This window comes from Moschus berezovskii, chromosome 6 (genome assembly GCF_049115385.1).
Source record: "Moschus berezovskii isolate FMDL1 chromosome 6, NW_MosBer_1.0, whole genome shotgun sequence".
Taxonomy (NCBI): domain Eukaryota; kingdom Metazoa; phylum Chordata; class Mammalia; order Artiodactyla; family Moschidae; genus Moschus; species Moschus berezovskii.
This window is the reverse complement of record NC_142465.1, coordinates 52,100,110-52,123,897: the sequence shown is the minus strand read 5'-3', so window position 1 is coordinate 52,123,897 and position 23,788 is coordinate 52,100,110. Positions and strand designations below refer to the sequence as shown.

General features: G+C 42.5%; 1 protein-coding gene across 5 annotated transcripts in view; it reads right to left on the bottom strand.

The window, feature by feature from the left end:
- Positions 1-23,788, bottom strand: part of GRIP1 (glutamate receptor interacting protein 1) — a 770,922-nt gene that overhangs the window by 37,204 nt on the left and 709,930 nt on the right. For all 5 annotated transcript variants that reach the window (XM_088837043.1, XM_088837040.1, XM_088837039.1 and 2 more), the window contains 4 exons: positions 22,096-22,240; positions 19,472-19,611; positions 19,112-19,303; positions 817-973 (listed from right to left, as the gene is read on the bottom strand). In XM_088837043.1, the coding sequence (XP_088693169.1) occupies positions 817-973; positions 19,112-19,303; positions 19,472-19,611; positions 22,096-22,240 (634 nt within the window). The remainder of the gene's footprint in view (positions 1-816; positions 974-19,111; positions 19,304-19,471; positions 19,612-22,095; positions 22,241-23,788) is intronic.

The window sequence follows — 23,788 nt, the reverse complement described above, 5'->3', positions numbered from 1 at the left end:
CAGCTGTTGCTGAGTGGGCTGCGTCAACATGGCACTGGTGGGGATATCTTTCAGCTACTCTATCTGAAGGGAACGAGAATCAAACTTTTCCTTGAGAGAGAAAGACATGTTTTCCCCATTCATTATAAACATTAGTATAGGTCAGTTAAATGCTATCAGATATATGAGTTTTCTTAAAATATTTGCTAAGGAGCACACTGCTAAAATAGACTCTCGGTTAAAAATATCGAATCCTCAGCTTAAAAAAAAATTCTTTTGCATGTAATTTAATGTGAAACTGGGCTTCTGTGGTGGCTCACATGGTAAAGAATTCACTTGTAATGTGGGAGATCCGAGTTCGATCTCTTGGTCGGGAAGATCCTCCCCTGGAGAAGGAAATGGCAACCCAGTCCAGTATTCTTGCCTGGAGAATACCATGGACAGAAGAACCTGGCAGGCTACAGTCCATGGGGTCGCAAAGAGTCGGATACGACTGAGCAACTAACACACACAAACACACACACACACACACAGCGTGAAACCACCTTCTAAATGAAAGGAGAGGGAACCAGTCACAGAGTGAGGATATAGTTTATAGAAGCAGATTTTCCCTACGTGCTACTGTTGTTCTCATTTGGAGAAACTTTTGTGTGGTAGAGCCCAGATTCCTGCTGGGCAGGCTCAAGTCTTTGAATCGGCCATGGGGCCATCATGGACGGTGGCTACATGAATCCTTCCAACGGGAGCAGTAGGTGCCACAGGAAGTACAAAAGTTCACATCTGGCCCAAATGACCTGGAAGCAGTTGGGACAGGGCAGCAGTTGGTGAAACCCTTACCCACTGATGGTGGACCGGTCCCACTCTTCGTTACTTAGTCCCACATCTGGGTAAGTCTGGCTTCGAGGCTTAGTGACTGGGGACAAACTGCCTCTTTGTTTGGGACTTCTCCAGTCATAGGTGTTGAAGTTGTAGCCTGAGGCCTGAAAGCCAGTGCCTGGAACAAAAACAAGGCATTCATTATATTCTGTTCTAGTAATTTGTCTTTTTTCTGTAGTTTCCATTTGTTTATTCAAGGGGTCTGACTTTAACTGAAATTGGGATCATTAAGGCCATCAAGCAACACTTAATTCTTACATTAAAGACACACTCATGTCTATTATTTCAATTGATTCTCATAAAAACCCTGAGGTAAGACCCAAGCAGGAGGGGCCCCAGAGTTGGGCCTGTGCTATACATACAGGGCTCCTGCCCTCCCCTGTCCAGCTGACAAATCTGCTAGGAGGGGGGATATACCAAAACCTGCATCCGACCCTTTCTAGAGCAAGCTCCAGAAGGTCAGAGCCCTGACTTGCCTGCCCAGATACCCTGTGTCCACCTGCAGGGTGCAAGAGGGCTTCTTACCCAAGTCTGTCCTTCTGGGAGTGGACTCTGCCACCAGAGGTGGGTTCTAGGTCCAAGGAGTCGCCAAGGGGTGCTGGTTGCAGGGTGTGGACTGAGCACGGAAAAACTGGCTGGGGCCCACAGATGTCAGGCCTGGGCCTGAGGATTACTTCATCTGCATTGTTTGTGAGTAGAGGGGTCGGTTAACTACAGCAACAGCAATGATAGTAAATCCAGAGCAGGCATTAACTATGCACCCAGAGCTTCATTAAGTCCTTTACTTGGGGCTTCTCTGGTGACTCAGTGGTAAAGAATCTGCCTGCCAATGCAGGAGACATGGGTTCGATCCCTGATATGGGAAGATCCCACATGCCACGGCGCAACTGATCTCGTGCGCCACTAACTATTGTGCTTTGCCCTAGAGCCCGTGGCTCTGCAACAAGAGAAGTTACCACAATGAGAAGCCTGTGTGCCGCATCTAGAGCATAGCCCCTATTTTGCCACAACTAGAGAAAAGCCTGCACAACAATGAAGACCCATAGCCAAAAATAAATAAATAAATAAAATGATTAAAAGTCCTTTATTTGTATCACCTTATTGATTCTGCATAGTTATCTTTGAAGGTAGGTACTGTTATTATTTTCATTTGAAGACCTAGTGGTCCTTGTAAACCTTCCTGGGGGTTCCAGTCCTAATTTTAGGAGAATCAGATCCTCCCATTCCACAAGCAGGTCTTCCTAAAATGACCTCACTGAGAAAGCTCTGGGGGCAGAAGCCCCGGGGGTGTTTAAGATCAGTCAAGGCTCCCTTCTCACTTCCCAATTGTTTTCCTGCCCCTTTACAAATGAAAGGCATATTTCTCATCCATATGAAATCTTTGAACGAGCTTAACCCTGGGATATCAAAGCTCCCATCCATCAGTTGAGGGATAGATAATTAGGGAAAGGCTCGGTCCTGAGGGAAGGTCTTGGAGCGGAGCCTTATTTCAACCAGGCACCGACTTAGTGCAAAGCTTTTAACCCCTCTCATCCGTCTCATCTCCCTGCATCTCAGAATTAGAATTCAGAAGGACGGCTGTCAGGGTGAGGAGGTGAGCACATTCTGATGTTTATTTGACGTGCAAAACAAAGACCGACTTCCTTTCCGACAGGGAGTTAATTGATGAGAAAGTGAGGAATGGCTTTGACAATCACGTTATATAATAGACAATTTCCCACAAATTTGAGCTAAATCTGTGGCTTCATATTTTGACAAGAACATATTTAAAGCATATTTACTACAGACTAGAAATTACGTTTTTTTTTTGTAAGCATCATAATTTGGGGAGGGAAAAGTTAGGATGACAACCGTTAAGTGTGAGGTAGGGTCTGCAGTGTTTCAAACATTTTCAGGGGGGCTTCAAGTGGGAGAGAGGGGCTGATTGGCAGGTCTGAGTCTACCGTTAGTGCTGTAACCACCACACATGACTTCAGACATCACATCAGGTTGTGACTCATTACGTGCGTGTTTGCTTACGTTTGTGTGTGTGCTCTGTGTGTGCTCGCTAAGTCATGTCTGACTCTTTGTGACCCCATGGACTGTAGCTTGCCAGGCTCCTCTGTCCATGGGATTTCCCAGAAAAGAATGCTGGAGAGGGTTGCTGTTTCCTCTTCCAGAGGATCTTCCTGACCCAGGGATTGAACTTGCGTCTCCTGTGTTTCCTGCACTGGCAGGTGGATTCCTTACCACTGAGCCACCTGGGAAGCCCACATGTGTGTGCTGGGTTGCAATATAATACTTATTTCTTACTGTGGTTAAAACACATCATCTAGCAAACAGGCCTAGAGCCACAATTTCACATTCATTCAAATGGCCCAACAACATTAGGATGACTATCTCCATGCCATTCCTTTGCTTCAGCTTCCCTATTCACTTTCCCTCTGCTTGTTTAGTACTGTAATGCCATCCTTACTATTAGTTAGAGCCCAGAGAAAGCAGGAGGTCCAAGGATAGAGCTTTCTGATCAAGAGGATTTAACCTCCACCATACAGGGGAAAGCCCACAGCCGCATCATGGAAATACCCGACGCATCTCCTGTTTTAGGAAACCAAGCATCACAAGTCCTCAGCGCAGAGGCAATATTTATAGTTCCATATCTCATTTTCTTTCTAGGGTAACTGCAAGTGTGGCTAGACATTTGGGGAGAAGTTTTGCATGATGAATGTTCAGTTTTCTGTCCAAAGTATTGAATTACGGGAACCCTTGAGTCTCTTCTTAAAGGGGAGTGACGGGGCAACACTACATTTCACCTGGCTCCCTCTGACAGGCTATCCATCTTCTGAAGCAAATACGCTAACGCCCAAATATGTGACATCTCTTAAAAAGAGTTAGGGGAAGTAAGTCCACACCTCACTTCCCCTAAAGGCTTTAAATTTGCTAAGAGCAAAATGCTAAATAGTGGTATCCTCCCAAGGGCATCCTTTTCTGACAGGCATTAACCCGTATGACCATTCAGTTCCCAAGGGAAATTCCAACATGTTTTAAACTGAGCAGATTAACTTTCTTATTTTTCTTCCAACTGAGTTCTTGGTGACTTGAGCAAGACTGTAAGGATGGGCTTGAGCAGATATGAAGCATTACTAGGAAAATGCCTCCTCCCCACAAAAAGGCATGTCTGTCTGTATCAAGGAAGACTTGTCTTAAGAAGTACTATTAAAGGATTATCATGTTACAACAAAGCAGGGCATGAAAAGGGGATATACAATTCAAATATTTGAGGCTTAGGTATAAACTTAGAAGACCTGGTCTGGTCCATGCTATACTAGCACAGAGAATGAAGTAAGAAAAACCCAGGTTCAGATCCCAGCTTTGCCACTTGCTTGCTCTGCAGTCTTGGCCAATTCGCCTCCATGTAAAATATGGATAGTGACACATGCTTCAGCAGGTTGACATGAAAATTAAGGAGAATAATACACATAAACACTCAGGGACATGCCTGGAACACAATGAGGTTTTAATGAAACCTCATTTAATGTCCATTACTTTTATTATTTACCAAGCAACTCAATTTGTCAAGATCTCGGTCTCATTATAAAACAGGGAAAGAAGGAAATCAGCATTTCTGACTTAGTAAATGTTCCAGGGGCTTCCCAGGTAGCGCTAGGGGTAAAGAACTCGTCTGCTAATGCAGGAGACATAAGAGACATGGATTCGATCCCTAGGTCAGGAAGATCCCCTGGAGGAGGACATGGCAACCCACTCCAGTATTCTTGTCTGAGAATCCCATGGACAGAGGAGCGTGGTGGGCTACAGTCCATGGGGGTTGCAAAGAGTTGGACATGACTGAAGTGACTTAGCCAGCATGCATGCACCAGCACCTCTAAGGCTTGTCAGATACTGTAGGAGAAGCTGGAATGCAAAGATAATAAAACCAGGGTCTTGTCCTCAGAAAAATTCACAGTTTAGTATAGCTTTGGAGAAAGAGGAAGAGAAACAGGCGGAGATAGAAGGTGAGAGCATGTGAGAAGCGTTACCCTTTCCATCTGAACACACTGAGAGAAAAGAAGAGAGATCTATCCGGGGGTCAGAAAGCAGGTCATGAAGGGCGCCAATGGAACGGTGACATACGAGCTGGGATGTAAGAGGCTAAGCGGGCATTCACCAGTGGAAGCGCAGGGGAAGCTGGGCAGGAGGACTGAAGAGATGCCCTCACGGTAAACCTCGCTTCCTAGCCTTACGTTCCGCCAGTGGGCGCCTGCTTCACTCTCAAGGCATGAGTGACAGTCCAGGGGTCTTCTGGTCCCTCTAACCATCTGTACTTCTTCCTCCGCAGAGGTTAAGCATCGATTTACCCAATTGGCCCAGCTCTGGAAAAGAGCCCTGGGAATGCAACCTTGGGCCCTTTCCGGCTCTCCTCGGACTCATTCTCTCGCACTGCTGTAGCATCGTGAGGTAAGGCAACCCCAGTTCCACTCCTGAGGCTCACTGAGCTCAAAGGTGGCGGGAGGCCAAGGCTGCAGCTCTGGCTGTGGCAGACTACTAACTGCCTATCAAACATCCACTCTTCTCTTCATCTTTTTACCAGTTTTGAGGGTGCATATTTTGGAGATGCTCAGGGAAAGACATTTCCTAACCTCTCTTGAAGTTAAGTGTTAATTTAACTACGTAAAAAGTTCTGGCCAATGACATGTAAATGAAACTTCTGGAAGGGCTCCTTACAACCCTCTTTTCTGCTGCCCGGAATGTAGATGGAATGTAGATGAAACAGCTGCAGCCCCAACAACTATCTTGGGCCATGGAGTGAACCCAAGGATGGAAACCAAGCGCTAGGGATATTAGAGAAGAAATATTTAAGAGCATGGGTCCTTCATGACACTGTGGAGTTATATACTAGCTCTGAAATGCCTATTTCTTTATGATTTAAGTCACTCTGATACTAGCATTTTTAGTTCTATTCAGCCAAGTCAAATCCAACTGACAAGCTGGGATTACAGTTTGCTTTGTAGATCTGAAAAGTGAAAATGTTAGTCAATCAGTTGTGTCCAACTCTTTGTGACCCCTCTTGTCCATGGGATTTCCTGGGCAAGAATACAGGAGTCGGTAGTCATTCCTGTCTCAAGGGGATCTTTCCTGACCAAGGGATCCAACCCGGGTCTCCTGTACTACAAGCAGATTTTTTACTGTCTGAGTCACGAGGGAAGCCCTTGTAGATCTGACTTCCCCCTTATTAAAGTCCCAACATCAGACTTGGGGTGGGGTAGAGAAATAAGAATCCTGAGTCTGGCTGTACATTCAACCCAGCTTTTCTAACAACTCCCGACTCGGCCTAAAAATAAAAAGTAAAAAGTTGATATTTTAATCTACTGCTGACTCCAGTTTCTATTTCCCAACAGATTTAGAACTGATAAAGGCAGGGATTGTTTAACACTGAAACATCTAGTGCTGTTAAGGTACTAAAAACCAAAGCTTGCTTAGAGAAGAGTGAAAAATTCAAGATGCAGAGTACAAGTTACTGCAAGGGACTATCAGGAGATGAAATCCATAAAACAGTTGGGGACTAGACTGAAAAGAACTCGGTGTTTTAAACTAAGGATTTTTGGCATCATCAAAAGGAATACGTCAAGGTTGTGTATTGTCACCCTGCTTATTTAACTTGTATGCAGAGTATATCATGAGGAATGCTGGGCTGGAAGAAGCACAAGCTGGAATCCAGATTGCTGGGAGAAATATCAATAACCTCAGATATGCAGATGACACCACCCTTATGGCAGAAAGTGAAGAGGAACTAAAAAGCCTCTTGATGAAAGTGAAAGAAGAGAGTGAAAAAGTTGGCTTGAAGCTCAACATTCAGAAAACTAAGATCATGGGATCCAGCCCCATGACTTCATGGCAAATAGATGGAGAAACAGTGGAAACAGTGTCAGACTTTATTTTTTGGGGCTCCAAAATCACTGCGGATGCTGATTGTAGCCAGGAAATTAAAAGATGCTTACTCCTTGGAAGGAAAGTTATGACCAGCCTAGATAGCATATTAAAAAGCAGAGACATTACTTTGCCAACCAAGGTCCGTCTAGTCAAGGCTATGGTTTCTCCAGTGGTCATGTATGGCTGTGAGAGTTGGACTGTGAAGAAAGGTGATCGCCGAAGAATTGATGCTTTTGAACTGTGGTGTTGGAGAAGACGCTTGAGAGTCCCTTGGATTGCAAGGAGATCCAACCAGTCCATTCTAAAGGAGATCAATCCTGGGTGTTCATTGGAAGGACTGATGCTAAAGCTGAAACTCCAATACTTTGGCCACCTCATGCGACGAGTTGACTCACTGGAAAAGACTCTGATGCTGGGAGGGATTGGGGGCAGGAGGAGAAGGGGACGACAGAGAATTAGATGGCTGGATGGCATCACCAACTCTATGGACATGAGTTTGAGTGAACTCCGGGAGTTGGTGATGGACAGGGAGGCCTGACGTGCTGTGATTCATGGGGTCGCGGAGAGTTGGACTCGACTGAGCGACTGAACTGAAATGAACTGAACAACAGGGAATCATCAAAAGAAGTTTTTTTTTTTTTGGTTTCTTTGTTTTTAGAGAGTGGCATTGTTTGATTTAATTTTTCTAAAGCTCATTGATCGTAATACAGAATGGTAAGATGCTCAAAGTAAGATGACTGAGGAAATAACTGTTTCAAGCCTGATGATGGCTTTATAACAAAGGCAACGGCAGTGAATGGAGAGAGGAATGAAGCAGAGCAGGGCCCTATGGTTCTTGCGCACCCCTCCCCGCCACCCCCATGTCTGCTGCCTGTCCTTTGTGGAAAACTGTAACCAAAGAATAAGTTTAATCAGAGAAATGAGAACATGCAGAAACAAAGGAAAACAGTTGAAGGAGACCAAAAATAACAATAATGTAGTCATTAAGCATCAATCCTTTGGTCCTCATTCTGTTTATGGTCCAACTCTCATATCTGTACGTGATTACTGGATTTGAACTGTGGTGCTGGAGAAGAGTCTTGAGAGTCCCTTGGACAGTGAGGAGATCAAATCAGTCAATACTAAAGGAAATCAACCCTGAATATTCCTTGGAAGGACTGCTGCTGCAGTTGAAGCTCCAATACTTTGGTCACCTAACACAAAGCCAACACACTTGAAAAGATCCCGATGCTGGGAAAGATTGAGGGCAAGAGGAGAAGGGGACGACAGAGGATGAGATGGTTGGATGGCATCACTGACTCAACAGACATGAGCTTGAGCAAACTCCGGGAGACACTGAAAGATAGGAAAGCCTGGCATGTTGCAGTCCACAGGGTCGCAGAGTCAGATGTGACTAAGTGACTGAACAACAACATTAAGCATAGCCAAGGACCTTTAGTTCCTTCTCAAGGGCTATAGATAATCCTCTGAGCCATATCCTGTGAGCTATCTTATAAATACGAAACCCCCATCAGATGCAAGAAGTTAACTACATGATGACCAGACTATACGCATGACATAAGCTGCCACAATTCTGAGAACTGGCCTCAAAGAAATGGAAACAAACTGACCCTAGAACTGAAGACTAACTACCTAAAACAACCAAGATGACTCTGGTCAGATCACTGATGACCAATCTGAAGATGACAGAGCTGACTGTGCCGTTTCTGCATGTAGCACCCTCCTTCAGTCTGAAAGTTCTGGTCCCACTGGTTGTCAGTGGAGGGGAGTCGGCCTTTGGACAGATGTCCACCCTTACCCCCTCTAGTTGCCAGCATCTGAAATATAGCAAACTTTCCTTTCTACCAACCTGGCTTGTTTATTGGCTTTGGAGGGGCAAGCAGCCGGACCCCACATTTTTGATAACAGTAAGAGACGTTAAGATAGTAGAAAGCAGGAAGATGCCTGGGTCCTGATAACACTGTGGGGCTACCTGCCTTCCCTATGCTGTTTTCTACAGTGGGAGAAAAATAACCCTCTATCTTGTTTAAACATTGTCCTTGTATTTTCTTTTCTATGTAAGTGATTCTACTCCTTAACTGATGCAGGTAGATGATGACAGCATAATTTAAAATAGAGACTATCTCAGGGGAATTAGTTTTGGGTAAAGGCAGGCTGGTTTCCATAGCTGAGAAGATGTTAACAGGCTCTGAGGAATATAGCTTTACACCAGACGCCAAACTTAAAAGCCATGAAAAGAATAAAATAAATGAGGCAGCCCAGGTGTCAGAAAAATCAATTGCCAGAAGTATAATTAGACTTTGTTTTTATTGAGTGATGATGTAAGCACATAAAATTAACAGGTATGATACTGCAAACTAGTTTTAAAATGCAAAATCGCTTAAAAAATGGAAAGATAGAAGTAATTAAGAATGTATTTCCTAAGTAATTATTCTTTTTATTTAGAACCGTAAACGGTTTTCTTTTTTTTTCCCCTCCTCTCCCTTTTGACCTTCCTTCTTTCTTTCTTTCACATCCGGGTTTCAGCATCTGGTCTTACTCTTTGTGTCATAATACGAAGGTGTGATGGACTGAATTATGTTCCCCCAACTCATAAGTTGATGCCCTAATGGGACTTTATTTGGAAATTGGGCCTTTAAAGTGGTAAGTAAGGGTAAATGAGGTCCTGCGGGTGGGACCATGGTCCCACGGGATGAGTGTCCTTATGAAGAGGAAATGTGGACACACACAAAACAGCAGGAGTGCATGCACACAGAGCAAAGGCCATGTGAGGACACAAGGAGAAGGTGGCCATCTGCAGACCAAGGACAGAGGAGCCCCAGGAGAAAGCAAACCTGCCAACACCTGATCAAGGACTTCCAGCCTCCCAGACAATAAAAAAAAGAATTTCTGTTGCTTAAGCCACCAGTATATGGTGTTTTGTTATAGCAGCCCAAGCAAACTAACACAAGGTATAAAATTCAGTTTGGGCAGCAGTCCCCAATCTTTTAGGCACCAAGGACCAGTTTCACAGTTTTTCCATGGATGGGGTAGGGGGGCAGGGATGGTTTCCTGATGATTCAAGCACATCATACTTATTGTGCACTTTATTTCTCTTATTATTATATTAGCTCCACCTCAGGTCATTAGGCATTAGATCCTGGAGGTCAGGGACCCCTGATGGTCCAGCAGATAAGACTCCATGCTTTCACTACAGAGGGCACGAGTTTGATCCCTGGTCAGGGAACCAAGATCTTGCATGCCTTGAGGTGTGGCCAAAAGAAAAAAAAAATCAGTCTAGATTTTTTTCATTAAGAGTTTAATTTTACATGTTTAATTTTAGTGTTTTAAGAGTTTAATTTTATTCACTTGCATGATGAAAAATAGGTCTTCACAAATGTAGGTACTTTTAAATGTTGACGGAATTTTGGTATAATAGTTTTTATTTTTAGTGCAACTACACCTCAGAGAAATTTGTAAAGTTTGGACACTCCAATATTATACTACTTTGTTTTTAATACCATAATACTGTGCAGATAAATATCTTCCATTTGTAGCTATTAATTCACATTCCTATTAATTTAGAAAAGTGAACTAAGCAATGTTGGTTCTTATTCATAAAGTTTAAAATCAGAAAATGGTTTTGAGGATCAATCTTCAACTCTACAATTTTGTGATTGTAGCTCCTGCCATTGATTTTTGGAAGCCGATTTTAGCATAGGAGAGTGAGCCAGATAATTTCCTGCCAAATTTATTTCCTACAGCCCCAATTTTGTTAAAAATGAGAAAATCAAATCATACATTTGTGTAACTATTTGCAATTGCACTTGCCAAGAAATGTTCAAAGTGTTTAGACAAAACTGGAGTGAACTCTGGCTCACTCTCCAATGCTAGAAAGGCAGAGTAAAAATAGTTCTACCTTCTCTTAGTAATCACCTCAAAACAAAAATGGATGGCAAATAACAGAATGTAAACTCTATCTTCAGCAAACCTACAATACTGAACCATAATACATAGGGAAACTTACTAAGTTCAGTGAAAGGCAAATGAGAGGTGGAGAGACATCTCTGACCAGAAACTTCTTTTTTTTTTTGGCCATACTACACACAGCATGTGGGATCTTACTTCTCAGACCAGGGACTGAACCCGCAGTCCCTGCAGTGGAAGCATGGAGTCCTAACCACTGTACTGCCAGGGAAGTCCCTATCCAGAGATGTTGGAGAAAGCCCAGTCCTCCAAAGCAGGGGCCTTGGCACGAGACAAAACAATGTTTTGTTTGGAACACTAGAATGGTTGCAATGACTGGTAGCAGAAAATGCCCTAGAGCCCATTTGGCACCAAAGAAAAGCCAGGAAGGTGGGCTGAGAGCACCTCCAGACGAGCCACAGACTGCAGGAGGCAATCTCTTAGTGAGGCAGGGTGGCAGAGAGAAATTCTGCATGTGGTTGGCCTGCAGGTGCTGCCCTCTGCTGGCAGAGAAAGAATGCACTCATCACAGGAACTATGAACTGGGGGTAAAGTTTGCACCCTTCCAATCATGAAGGAGACCTTCATGCGGGAGACCTGGGTTCGATCCCTGGGTTGGGAAGATCCCCTGGAGAAGGGAAAGGCTACCCACTCCAGCATTATGGTCTGGAGAATTCCACGGACTGTATAGTCCATGGGCTTGCAAACAGTCGGCTAATGAACGACTTTCACTTTCAATTCATGAAGAAGTCATTGCATTTAAAGATAAGAAATAATTTAAAGGGAACTACTATAAGAAGAGGTGGCAAGAATACACAGAAGAACTGTACAAAAAAGATCTTCATGACCAAGATAGTCACAATAACGTGATCACTGACCTAGAGCCAGACATCTTGGAATGTGAAGTCAAGTGGGCCTTAGAAAGCATCACTACGAACAAAGCTAGTGGAGGTGATGGAATTCCAGTTGAGCTATTTCAAATCTTGAAAGATGATGCTGTGAAAGTGCTGCACTCAATATGCCAGCAAATTTGGAAAACTCAGCAGTGGCCACAGGACTGGAAAAGGTCAGTCTTCATTCCAATCCCAAAGAAAGGCAATGCCAAAGAATGCTCAAACTACTGCACAATTGCACTCATCTCACACGCTAGTAAAGTCATGCTCAAAATTCTCCAAGCCAGGCTTCAGCAATATGTGAACCATGAACTCCCAGATGTTCAAGCAGGTTTTAGAAAAGGCAGAGGCACCAGAGATCAAATTGCCAACATCCGCTGGATCATGGAGAAAGCAAGAGAGTTCCAGAAGAGCATCTATTTCTGCTTCATTGACTATGCCAAAGCCTTTGACTGTGTGGATCACAATAAACTGTGGAACATTCTGAAAGAGATGGGAATCCCAGACCACCTGACCTGCCTGTTGAGAAACCTGTATGCAGGTCAGGAAGCAACAGTCAGAACTGTACATGGAACAACAGACTGGTTTCAAATAGGAAAAGGAGTGCGTCAAGGCTGTATATTGTCACCCTGCTTATTTAACTTATATGCAGAGTACATCATGAGGAACGCTGGGCTGGAAGAAGCACAGGCTGGAATCAAGATTGTTGGGAGAATTATCAATAATCTCAGATATGCAGATGACACTACCCTTATGGCAGAAAGTGAAGAGGAACTCAAAAGCCTCTTGTTGAAAGTGAAAGAGCAGAGTGAAAAGGTTGGCTTGAAACTCAACATTCAGAAAACAAAGATCATGGCATCTGGTCCCATCACTTCATGGGAAATAGATGGAAAAACAGTGGAAACAGTGTCAGACTTTATTTTTTTGGGCTCCAAAATCACTGCAGATGCTGATTGCAGCCATGAAATTAAAAGACGCTTGCTCCTTGGAAGGAAAGTTATGACCAACCTTGATAGTATATTAAAAAGCAGAGACATTACTTTGCCAACAAAGGTCTGTCTAGCCAAGGCTATGGTCTTTCCCATGGTCATGTATGGATGTGAGAGTTGGACTGTGAAGAAAGCTGATTGCCGAAGAATTGATGCTTTTGAACTGTGGTGTTGGAGAAGACTCTTGAGAGTCCCTTGTACCGCAAGGAGATCCAACCAGTCCATTCTAAAGGAAATCAATCCTGGGTGTTCATTGGAAGGACTGATGCTAAAGCTGAAGCTGCAATACTTTGGCCACCTCATGCGACGAGTTGACTCACTGGAAAAGACTCTGATGCTGGGAAAGGTTGGGGGCGGGAGGAGAAGGGGACGACCGAGAGTGAGATGGCTGGATGGCATCACCGACTCTGTGGACATGAGTTTGAGTGAACTCCGGGAGTTGGTGATGGACAGGGAGGCCTGGCGTGCTGTGATTCATGGGGTCGCGGAGAGTCGGACACGACTGAGCAACTGAACTGAACTATAAGACATATACTAAGTTAATATTACAAAAAGAGAGAGGGAATAGAAAAACAAAGCGATAGCAGCTGAAGGACACTCATGAGAAAAAGACTGTTATGGAGCAAATGATAAATATGACCAAATATATTATCACAAAATTTACAAAATACACGTCTCTATAAAACAAGAGATGATAGACATGAGAGATCAAGAAAAACTGGGCAAGGCAAGATCACTGAAGGAGATGAAACATGAGTTTATAGAGATAACAAAACAAATGGAAAAGAAAAATGCCCCTTCTCTTCCCCCAATGGAGAAAATCCTGCTGAGTTTCCTGCTTTGTGCTACTTTTTGTATGTACCATTTTGTGTTCCCTAACTACATTCAAGGAAAGTTAGACTCTCTGACTGTACATGTTGGTGTTTTTTCTGACAAATCATCATCGTCTTGTATGAAAACTATAAGATAGTATGGAGATAAATGAATCATAAGCAGAACAAAATCTAAGAAGAACAGAATAAAGTTAATCAAATTGAAAGCAAAGGCTTATTTAAAAAAATCAGAGTGAAATTAAATAAATGCAAGAGCCAGTTTCTTGTACAAAAGAAAAGCTAAATAAAAATAAACCACTACCAATATAATCATGGGGAAAAAGAATAAAAGACAAATACACTGGAATCAGAACCATATTGGGAATATAATTATAGAAACCAAGAAAAAATGACAAGATCCAAACAAGAGATTATGTAATTATAAGCAAATACATTTGAAAAACTGGATGAAATAGAGTTGCTTTCTTTTTTCTGAGAGACTACAAATGATCAAAATGACCTCAAAAAAGATCCAGCAATCCCACTTCTGTGTATATATCAGAAGGAAATAGAATCTGTATAGAAGAGATGGCTTTACTCCTATGTCACTGGATTCTTATTCACAATAGCCAAGATATGGAAACAACCAAAGTGCCTGCCAATGAATGAATGGATAAAATGTGGGATATATGTATACATACAAGGGAAATTTCTTAGTCATAACAAAGAAGAAAATCCTGCCATTTGCAACAACATGGATGAACCTGGAGGAAATTATGCTAGTGAAATAAGCCAGAGAGAGAACGACAAATACTGTGTGAGCTCACTTATCTGTGAAACCTAAAAATAAAGCCAAACTCATAGAAACAGAGAATAGAATGTGGTTGCCAGGGGTTGGGGAGTGGAAGAAATGGAGAGATATGGGTCTAAGGATGCAAACTTTCATTTATAAGATGAATAATTTCTGGGGATCAGAACTGGCATAATGCTGTATTGTATATGTGATGCAAAGAAAGTAAACCTTAAACCTTCTCACCAAACACACACACACACACACACACAGGGTAACTATGTGAGGTGACAGATGTGGTAATCAACTTGGTGGTAATCATTTCACAATATACATGGATATCAAGTCATTACACTGCATACCTTAAATACACATAATTTTGTCAATTATACCTCATTAAAGCTAAAAAAAATGAACTCAAATGAGAGAACTATCTAAAGAACATGTACAACAGGATAAGACTGCCTGACTTAAGAGTCAAGAAATACAGACATCACAAGAGTCTCACTACCTAGGAGTCTGGCAGAGTCCAGGTACCACTGGACTTTTTGTCAGTCTCCTCTTGTAGTGATTGACCTTTGCAAATTCTAAGGAAAGCAATTATAGGCTTTTCTTAGAGTTTGAAGGAAGAATAAAGGTCTATAAGGGGCCCATAAACATAAGCTCTTGATAAGGCAGAAGGACATGAATATAAGGGTCAAGAGAATGAGGTGTGAAAGAAGCTGGTCCCCAGAGGCAGGTTAGAAACAGTCTGCATCAATAGAATTGAGGGTCATCCCACTGTGAGACTTCTTTAAACTCACTCCTTTCTCCACCAGCTTTGATTATGCCATCCTTTTTCCCTTTTCGTTAACTAAGTAAAAATTCACACTTGGTACTTGTTAACTGTCTGGTCCTTCAGCTGGGTACCCTCTTCCATAAGAATCAGGAAGCTGTCTCTTTGTGCGACCTTGTATACCCATCATGTACTGGCCTTCTATTATGCCAGTCATTACCTATATGCTGAATGAATGCATGCGGCAAGCTTGACATTTCTGGACTAGAAGCAGAGACCAGTAAGAAAGGTGCCGACACAGAAAAGAATTCCTGGCCTGTGGAGGAAGAATTGTGTGATGGAGGTACAATATCCTATTGGTAAGGGGACAACTATTATAGACTTGAAGGTAAAAGTCTTCCTGAGATATGGTCTGCTGAGAGGGTGTGCAGACAGGATGCAGAGAGAATAACTCACAATATGATACATCATGGGGGGAAAAGGTCTGCTTCTATACTTTCCTTTAAAAAGTCAACTTCACAAGCACTATCGAGAGAGATCAAGTTTAAGCTCAAATCACAAGGAAAGGGGAAAAAGACAGACTTTGAGATCTTGGTAAACAACAAGCTCAAGATGAGCAACAGATGGGGACTTCCCTGGTGGTCCAGTGGTTAAGACGCTGCACTCCCAATGCAGGGGGCACAGCTTTGACCCTGGGTAGGGAACTAAGATCCCACATGCTACAAGGGGTGGCCAAAAAACCCAAAAATGAGTGACAGGAAGTGATCACCAGAATTCTTATGTTGAGGTAGACTGCGCTCATGGGTTCTACAGTCTCCAGTGATGAAGGTGACAGACTCGAGTTACTTGAGTGGCTCTGGCCTGCCAGACTGTAGTATGACTTTCCTTTCTGAGCGCTACACTTGTACAGAGTTAAACTTGAACCTCGTCAGAAGAGAGGCTCCCAGGATGATAAAGATGCTCAAAAGTAAGTCATGTGAGGAACGGTGAAAGGAACCGGGGCTATTTTGCTCAGAGAAGGAAAAGTTCAAAAGAGGCACGGGGGCTGTCTTTGAGCAGCTAAGGGGCTGTCAAGTGGAGGAGGCTTTAGTTCTGAATGACCTCGAGGGCAGAACTAGAACTAATAGGCTGAAGCTACATGCTGACACATTTCAGCTCAATACAAGTGAGCACGCAAGCCGTCAGGTCTTGGTACAGGGAGCTGGGAGAGCTGCCTTAGCAGTTAGGGAGCAGCCTGTCACTGCAGGCGCTGCAGCCCATGTCGTGTGACGGCGGGCAGCCAGGCTGGATAGGCCATCACGGGCTGCACTGGGTGTCAGACCAGCTGACTTCAGATTTGCTCCCAACATCGAAATCCTGTGGTTTCAGCTTCCACGTTCCTTATAAGAATCACTTGAAATGAGTTACGTAAAAGTGCTTTATAAACTCTGAAGTGTTTTACCAATACAAGGTATTATTATTAATTTTTCATCATCTTGTCAGATGTCAGTTCTATCCCAACTGCCATTTTCTCTATATCTCTGTTCTCTCTCTTCAAACCCGTAATGATTTTTAATTTATAAATGCCAAATTTCCTATTATGATGACTACTATTCCCCATCTAGGATTTCAAATTTTCAAAATCCCTCATAAATAATAAATAGTTCTTCATCTTTTATAAATAAGGGAAAGGCCTTACATTCCACATGCTAAACCTGAGCCTGATCTTATTGTGTATAAGTACAGAGTAGCTAAGTTCTCACACATCACTTAGGGGCAGAGATCCTTATAATCAATAGCTCACTGCAATCTGTGCAACAAAAAGTTTCCACATTAGTAAATAAACAATCAATAAACAAACACATTAATAAATAAACTTCAGTCTACATTGACAGAATTTGAGTTGGGCCCTTTATCCAGAGTGCTCTCTGGGGTCTCATGAACTCATTGGGAATAATATTATCTGTTATTTGGTGGCATAACTAACTTTTCACAAGGTATTTGGACTTGGAAAAATTACTTGCCAGATAAATGAAAGTCCCAATCCTCTTTTGGGTCTTCAAAATATTTTCTCCACCAAACTCCAATATCATCTCTAACAAGTAATGACTTGACAACTTTGAAATATCGTTTCTTTTCCTTCTTCTCCACCCTTCAAAGGATTTAAAAGAAAGTGACACAAGCAGAAGTGGGCTGAGACGAAAAAACTAGAACCAGGAAGAGAGCAAACTGGATACAGATTCTCCTCAAAAGTAGCTACCTAATTTATAAAACAACTCTCTCATCCACACGTGTTCTCCAAACCATTTATCTATTTGATTGACTTAAACCTAGAGCAGAAAAGGGATTTGGAGACTGGAACTTACACAGAGCATTAGAGAGATGGTAAAGGGAAACAGTGTCAGACTTTATTTTTTTGGGCTCCAAAATCACTGCGGATGCTGACTGCAGCCATGAAATTAAAAGACGCTTACTCCTTGGAAGGAAAGTTATGACCAACCTAGATAGTATATTAAAAAGCAGAGACATTACTTTGCCAACCAAGGTCCGTATTGAAGTCTTCTCTGTCTGAAATTAAGGTAGTAATTCTTTATTTTGATTATTGTTAATGCTAAAGCTGAAGCTCCAATACTTTGGCCACCTCATGCGACGAGTTGACTCACTGGAAAACACTCTGATGCTAGGAGGGATTGGGGGCAGGAGGAGACGGGGACGACAGAGAATGAGATGGCTGGATGGCATCACCGACTCGATGGACATGAGTTTGAGTGAACTCCGGGAGTTGGTGATGGACAGGGAGGCCTGGCGTGCTGTGATTCATGGGTCGCAAAGAGTCGGACACGACTGAGCGACTGAACCTAATTGAACTGAACTGAACTGAACTGAAGGTCACAAAAAGTTGGACAGAACTGAATGATTAGCACAACACACACACAAAGCTTAGATGAGAATAAATATAGAGAGTTTTTGACTCACTTATCTCTGGATGCTAAGTAGCATTGAGAAGGAAACATTTTTAAATGAAGCCTTTAGGGACTTCCCTGGTGGTTCAGTGGCTAAAGCCCTGCGCTCCCAACACAAGTAGCAAGGGTTCAACCCCTGGACAGGTAACTAGATCCCAAATACCGCAACTACAGATCCTGTGTGCCATAACTAAGACCCGGCACAGCCAAATAAATAAACAAATATTGAAAAAAAAGTAAGCGCTTATATTCTGTCTTCTGTCTAATACTTTTTGGTCCTCAGTAACAGACTCTGTTACTGAGGTTTAACTTTTCATACAGGTTACACTTCACACATGAAGATCAGGTTTGTGAAGAAAAACTACTATATACTTTTGCATACTGCGATTAGGGCTTCCCTCGTGGCTCAGCTGGTAAAGAATCTGCCTGCAATGCAGGAGACCTGGGTTAATTCCCTGGGTTGGGAAGATTCCCCTTGAGAAGGAAATGGCTACCCAACTAGAGTATTCTGGCCTGGAGAAATACACACGTAGATATTTGCACATTCTTTTAGGGAAGGAAATGCACTGGAAATCCTTAATTGTGGCTCTTGATCCACTCACCATCTGTCTGCTTCTTAAATTTCAACTCCAGTATTCCAGTATTCATGACTATACAGTCCATGGGATTGCAAAGAGCTGGACACAACCGAGCACCTTTCACTTTTCAAACTATGATTAACAGTGTAGAAAACTCTAGGGATGAATATTGGAGGAAACCCCTACAAGTTGCTATGAAAAGTCAGGAAGAGGCAGGATTATATGGGGTCACAAATCTTTGGCTCATCTCCTTGCATGCCTCCAGCATTCTCTATCCCATCTTTGTGCAGAGGTTGCTGACAAAGTAAGACAATGCAGCTGGTCTTCACTGACCCAACATATCGTGTGGTTTGCCTTATATTAATCTATGCTCGAAGAACAAGCCCTGGATCGAACACTTGGACAGCAGCAGATCTAATGGGGGTCTCCTAGTGTTGAATAGATGTTCATAACCTTTTAGCATGAAAGAGGAGGAAATTCAAGGCCACCATATTCAATGTGTTTGCTCTGTTTGCACTCATGTAGACACAAGTAAAATATTGTTTTCATGGAGCAGAAGGTGGATCTTTGAGAAACATGAGCTTCACCAGTGACAAATCTCTGGTTCCCCACGGTTAGGACATACCTTGATTCCCATAGCTGCTTTCTATTCCAGAGCCATCCCACGAATCCACGGCACTGTCCACGCTGGGCACAGTGGAGGGGTATGTGTCGCTGAGTTTGCTTGGCTTCTGTGCTGGAGATGGGTCCTCCACATCTCCCAGGTCACTCAAGTGGCTGGCAACGGGGAATTTCTTGGGACTTGATGCTGATTGGGCTTTAACGAAAAGAGCTTAAGTATCAGAGTAAATATAAATACAAAGATACACCAACACCCCTTGGCTGAGGAGTCATTTTCCCAGAAATACACACGTAGATATTTGCACATTCTTTTAGGGAAGGAAATGCACTGAAAATCCTTAATTGTGGCTCTTGATCCACTCACCGTCTGTCTGCTTCTTAATTTTCAAGGTGACAGTCTCTCCTGCCATCTGTAACAAATGGATGGCTTCACTCAGAGGCTTCCCTTTTAAGCTGCTGCTGTTGATGGCTAGGATTCGGTCTCCTATGTGGATTGCACCAGTTCTGAAACACCAAATAATAATAGGAAAGGTAGAAATAATCCCTGAATGCTACTGAATGTAAATTCCATGACATACTTCATATATTCACAACAATAAGGACTTGGCCAGGGTCTCTTGAGGTCACTCCTTGCCTTCTCCTGAGCAATGTTATAAGATGACTGCTTCTGTTGTGAATTACTTTTCAGTTTCAAATAAAATTTAAAAAAATGTTTTAATTAGTTTTTTAAAAGGACTTGTTTGCTTTTTAAATTCCAAGAAAGTAGAGTCATTTGATAACACTCTTCAAAATCCCAAGGAAACAAACAATATTGGTCAATCAACATAGTGATGTTTAGCATGGAGCAGTCCTTCTTTCTAAGACAGACTTAGAAATGTTGAACACAGTCAGTGTCCCAGCTTACTGGAAGCAAGGCTTAGACAAAAGACCCTGGTGGTGATTCCAAGGGTTGAAAAGGTTGAACTCAGGAATCAATACATTTTTTTCTTTTTGTGGCCATGTCATGTGGCTTGCAGGATCTTAGATCCCAGTTCGCAGGGATTGAAACTGTGCCCCCGGTAGTGGAAGTGCAGAGTCCTAACCACTGAACTCCCAGAGAGGTCCCAGGAATCAATTTGTTTGATGCCAACTCTGTCACCTACCAGCTGTGTGACTTGGGCACTTTATTTTCACCTGTCTAGGTGTCAGTTTCCCCATCACTACAATGGAGATAATCATCTCACAGGGAAGCTCTGAGGACTAAATAGAAAAACACATGTAAAGGGATTATCATTCTGCTTGAAATGTGGAAAAAGAAAATTAATTTACTGATCAACAGACAAACCTTTAATGTTTTCCTTTCTCTTCCCATCTTCACCCAATTCTGAACTAGCAGACTGGAAGTTATAATTCTGATATTCACCATATCCATCTTTGTTTGGAAGCACAGGTGGGGAAGGAACAGACTCATAGCAGTCAAACTTAGGAAAGGTTTAATTTTATTTTTTGGCTACCATGCGGCACGTGGGATCTTAGTTCCCCAATCAAGGATCAAACCCATGTCCCTTGCAGCTGGAGCTCGAAGTCTTAACCACTGTACTACCAGGGAAGTCCCCCCAGGAAAGGTTTAAACTTTCAGATCTCTTGACCTGGGCTGAAGGATATACAGTGGGAATCCCATGTGCTAGCCTCTGTGGTGCTGGTTCACTTTAAACACATGAGTGAAGAAAGCCAACTCACAGGCTGCTCGTGCCTGAGCGATCTGACCCCAGCCTGCTCTGGGGGTGGTGGGCATCACTGGTGCTGGGCAGCAGCAACCGGGGCAACAGAGGTGACACTGGTCACACAGATTATAAGGGGCTGCCTAATGAGTCTATTGATGCACCTACTCTTGAGAAATATTTTTTTCCTGAAAAAAAAAAAATCAATTCATTCTTTCATAAGGAGTCTCCAGGGATTTCCCTGGCAGTCCAATAGTAGGACATGCTTTCATTGCTGTGGCCTGGGTTCAATCCCTGGTTGGCAACTAAGATCTGACCAAAAAAAAAAATCTCTAGTTTATGGAAGAGCCATACTGTGAGCCATAGAACACCTGACTAGGAGGTTGCCGAATCAGATCAATATTAATCATTTCCTCTTGTCTCTCTTAACAGATGAAACCTAGGACAGAGGGATGGCTGGAGGATACCATGTCATAGGTGTCTCTGTCAACATCAGAATGCAAAATTTCAACAGACCACCCTTTTGGAGCTGCCTCAGTGCCCTCACCTACCAGATGAGGATGCTGGATGAGCTGATTTCTAAGGTGCCTTGCAGCTCCAAACTTCTGTGATGCTGCATCTCTATTTTGCAAACCATTGTCTCCAAGTGTCAGTGTGAGCAATGTATGTGCACACCTGAGCTAGGTTACTGGAGGATAGATCTGGTTATGGAGTTTGAAATATGTCCCACAACATTGTCTGGGAAAGAAATCAGTGTGAGGGGTGGTGGTGGGATGCATGCAAACAGAAACAAATTGCCAAAGGGACAAATGGGCATTCCAAATTTCAAGATGTTATTAAGTCCCTACACTGTTGTCTGAACTCTTTGAAGACGAAGCTTATGTCAGTCATTCTCTCAGCAGCTAAGCTGAGTACCTGTCAGGTAACAGAGGCTCTGTAAACATTTGCTGAATTGAATCAGACAAGCCTCTTAACCTCCTTGAACTTTTTAGTCTCCTCCTCTCAAAATGGACACAAGATCAATTTACCTCTAGTCGATTGTGGTCAGTTTATACGTTTCTGGAGACTAATATCAAGGCTAAGCCCAGGACACTTTTTACTGCTTATAAAATGCCCTTCAAGTCAGAGCTCTGCCTGAGAGTTCTCAAGCTCTGAAATCAATCCTTTGTGCCGATTTAAAAAAGTCAACAGATAAACAAGCAGGAGAGGGAAGTATGTTTTTATGCGGCTGTGAGGAAGGAAACCCATTTCAGACACAGGTAATTTTAGCAGTTGATTCAAACGGTACCTTTCAGCTAATCCCCCTTTAGTGAGGCTTGAAATGATTATAGGATCAAACGGCTCTTCAGTTCCTGAAATTGTGATGCCAAGAGGCCCCCCATAGCGCTTCAGCTCCACAGTGTAAATAATTGCTCCGGAAATTTCTTGTTCATCTACAATAAATGCCAATGAATCATAATTGGTTTCTTTGGAAGAAGCAGAGTAAAAAGACACATATCTTCATACATGAAATAAGAAATTCAAAACATCATCATTAAAGCATTATGTCTCAGAAAATAATTATTTTGGGAAGTAGCATTTCCTTAGTTGACTATAACATTCTAATATAGGGGGGTTGCTGTCATCAAGTGTCAAGGAAGGGGTTCTCTGCCTAATGACTTACGTTTTAAACCTGTGAGAGAGCTACCCAGCTGGCACTGCAGGCCTTTTAATATGGTGTTCCTGTCTTGCACAGTGCTTGCCTAGTGTTTTGTGAGTGTGTCATAAATATCTGGGGACTGAACACATGGCTAAGGAGGCAATATGGGTGGAGAGAGTCATGCAGTAAACAAAGAGATTGGGCCATGCAATTTCTGTTTTCAGGCTTTACAAGCAAGCTAACTCTCAATAGAGAAAAGTTGATTTTACTCATGGTTAGCGCAAACTTTAATATATGCGTGGTTAAGTGGGGCTTGGAAATCTGCAGACCCTTATCTATCATTTCATTGATTGTGTCTTAAAATGTGAATCTTATTCACAAATACACAGATATTCAAACAGAGGGTTTTTAAAAAATTGTTTGTTGTAGCTGATTTACGACGTTGTGTTCGTCTCAGTTGTACAGTAGTGATTCAGTTAAACATATATCCACTCTTTTTTAGATTCTTTTCCCAAAATACAGGTTTGAATGATTTTTTTACCCTCTGTTCTTGAGACTAGGAGTCATGTAAATAACATTTCAGTAGTATATACCATGTTGCCACACTGTAGTGACCTAATTTTTACCATTTAATGTTAGTATGAAGGAAAATATTTGTGAGTATGGTCTGCTTAAAGCCTTGGCTTGAAAGGTATCATGGGACACCTTCAACACGGTCGGGTGTTTTGACCGTGTCAAGGTTGCAAATATGAAGTCCCAAAATTCAGAGGGTTTTATTTGCTGATGACATGCTGAAACAAGATATTCTGAGTATTTCTTGTTTTATTCCTTGGGCCTGGAAGCTGTGAGTGGTTAAGGAGTTGTTCATTGCTGTACCAAAGGATATAGTGAAATGGTTCAGTAGATACTTTAACAAAATAGTCAGCTTTTATAGTCAGGCTGTATCCCAGTGAAGCATTAACACAGTCACATTTCTGCAATGAGCAGCTATTCATTTATGATATGAGGCCCTAAAATAGGAGGAATAGAAAAGCTTGAATTAACAATTCAATTATCTGTATGTGCAGTGAAGAATTACAATGAATATAAAATAGAATGGTCTGTAGAGAAATGTAGGAAGCGATGTGTACTCTCCAGCCAGCACTTTCTTCACTTCTGGCCACAGTTTAGGAGTTTGGGGATATACCCATCACCTCTTCTTCCTCACTGCTCCATCTACTCAGAAGCAGCTCTATACATAGAGAACAAAAACCATCTCCCACACTGCAATGCTTCAATCAACATCTAGGGTATAAACATCTTCAACATTAGACTCGAATTTATACTGGCAGCTGAGAAGCCT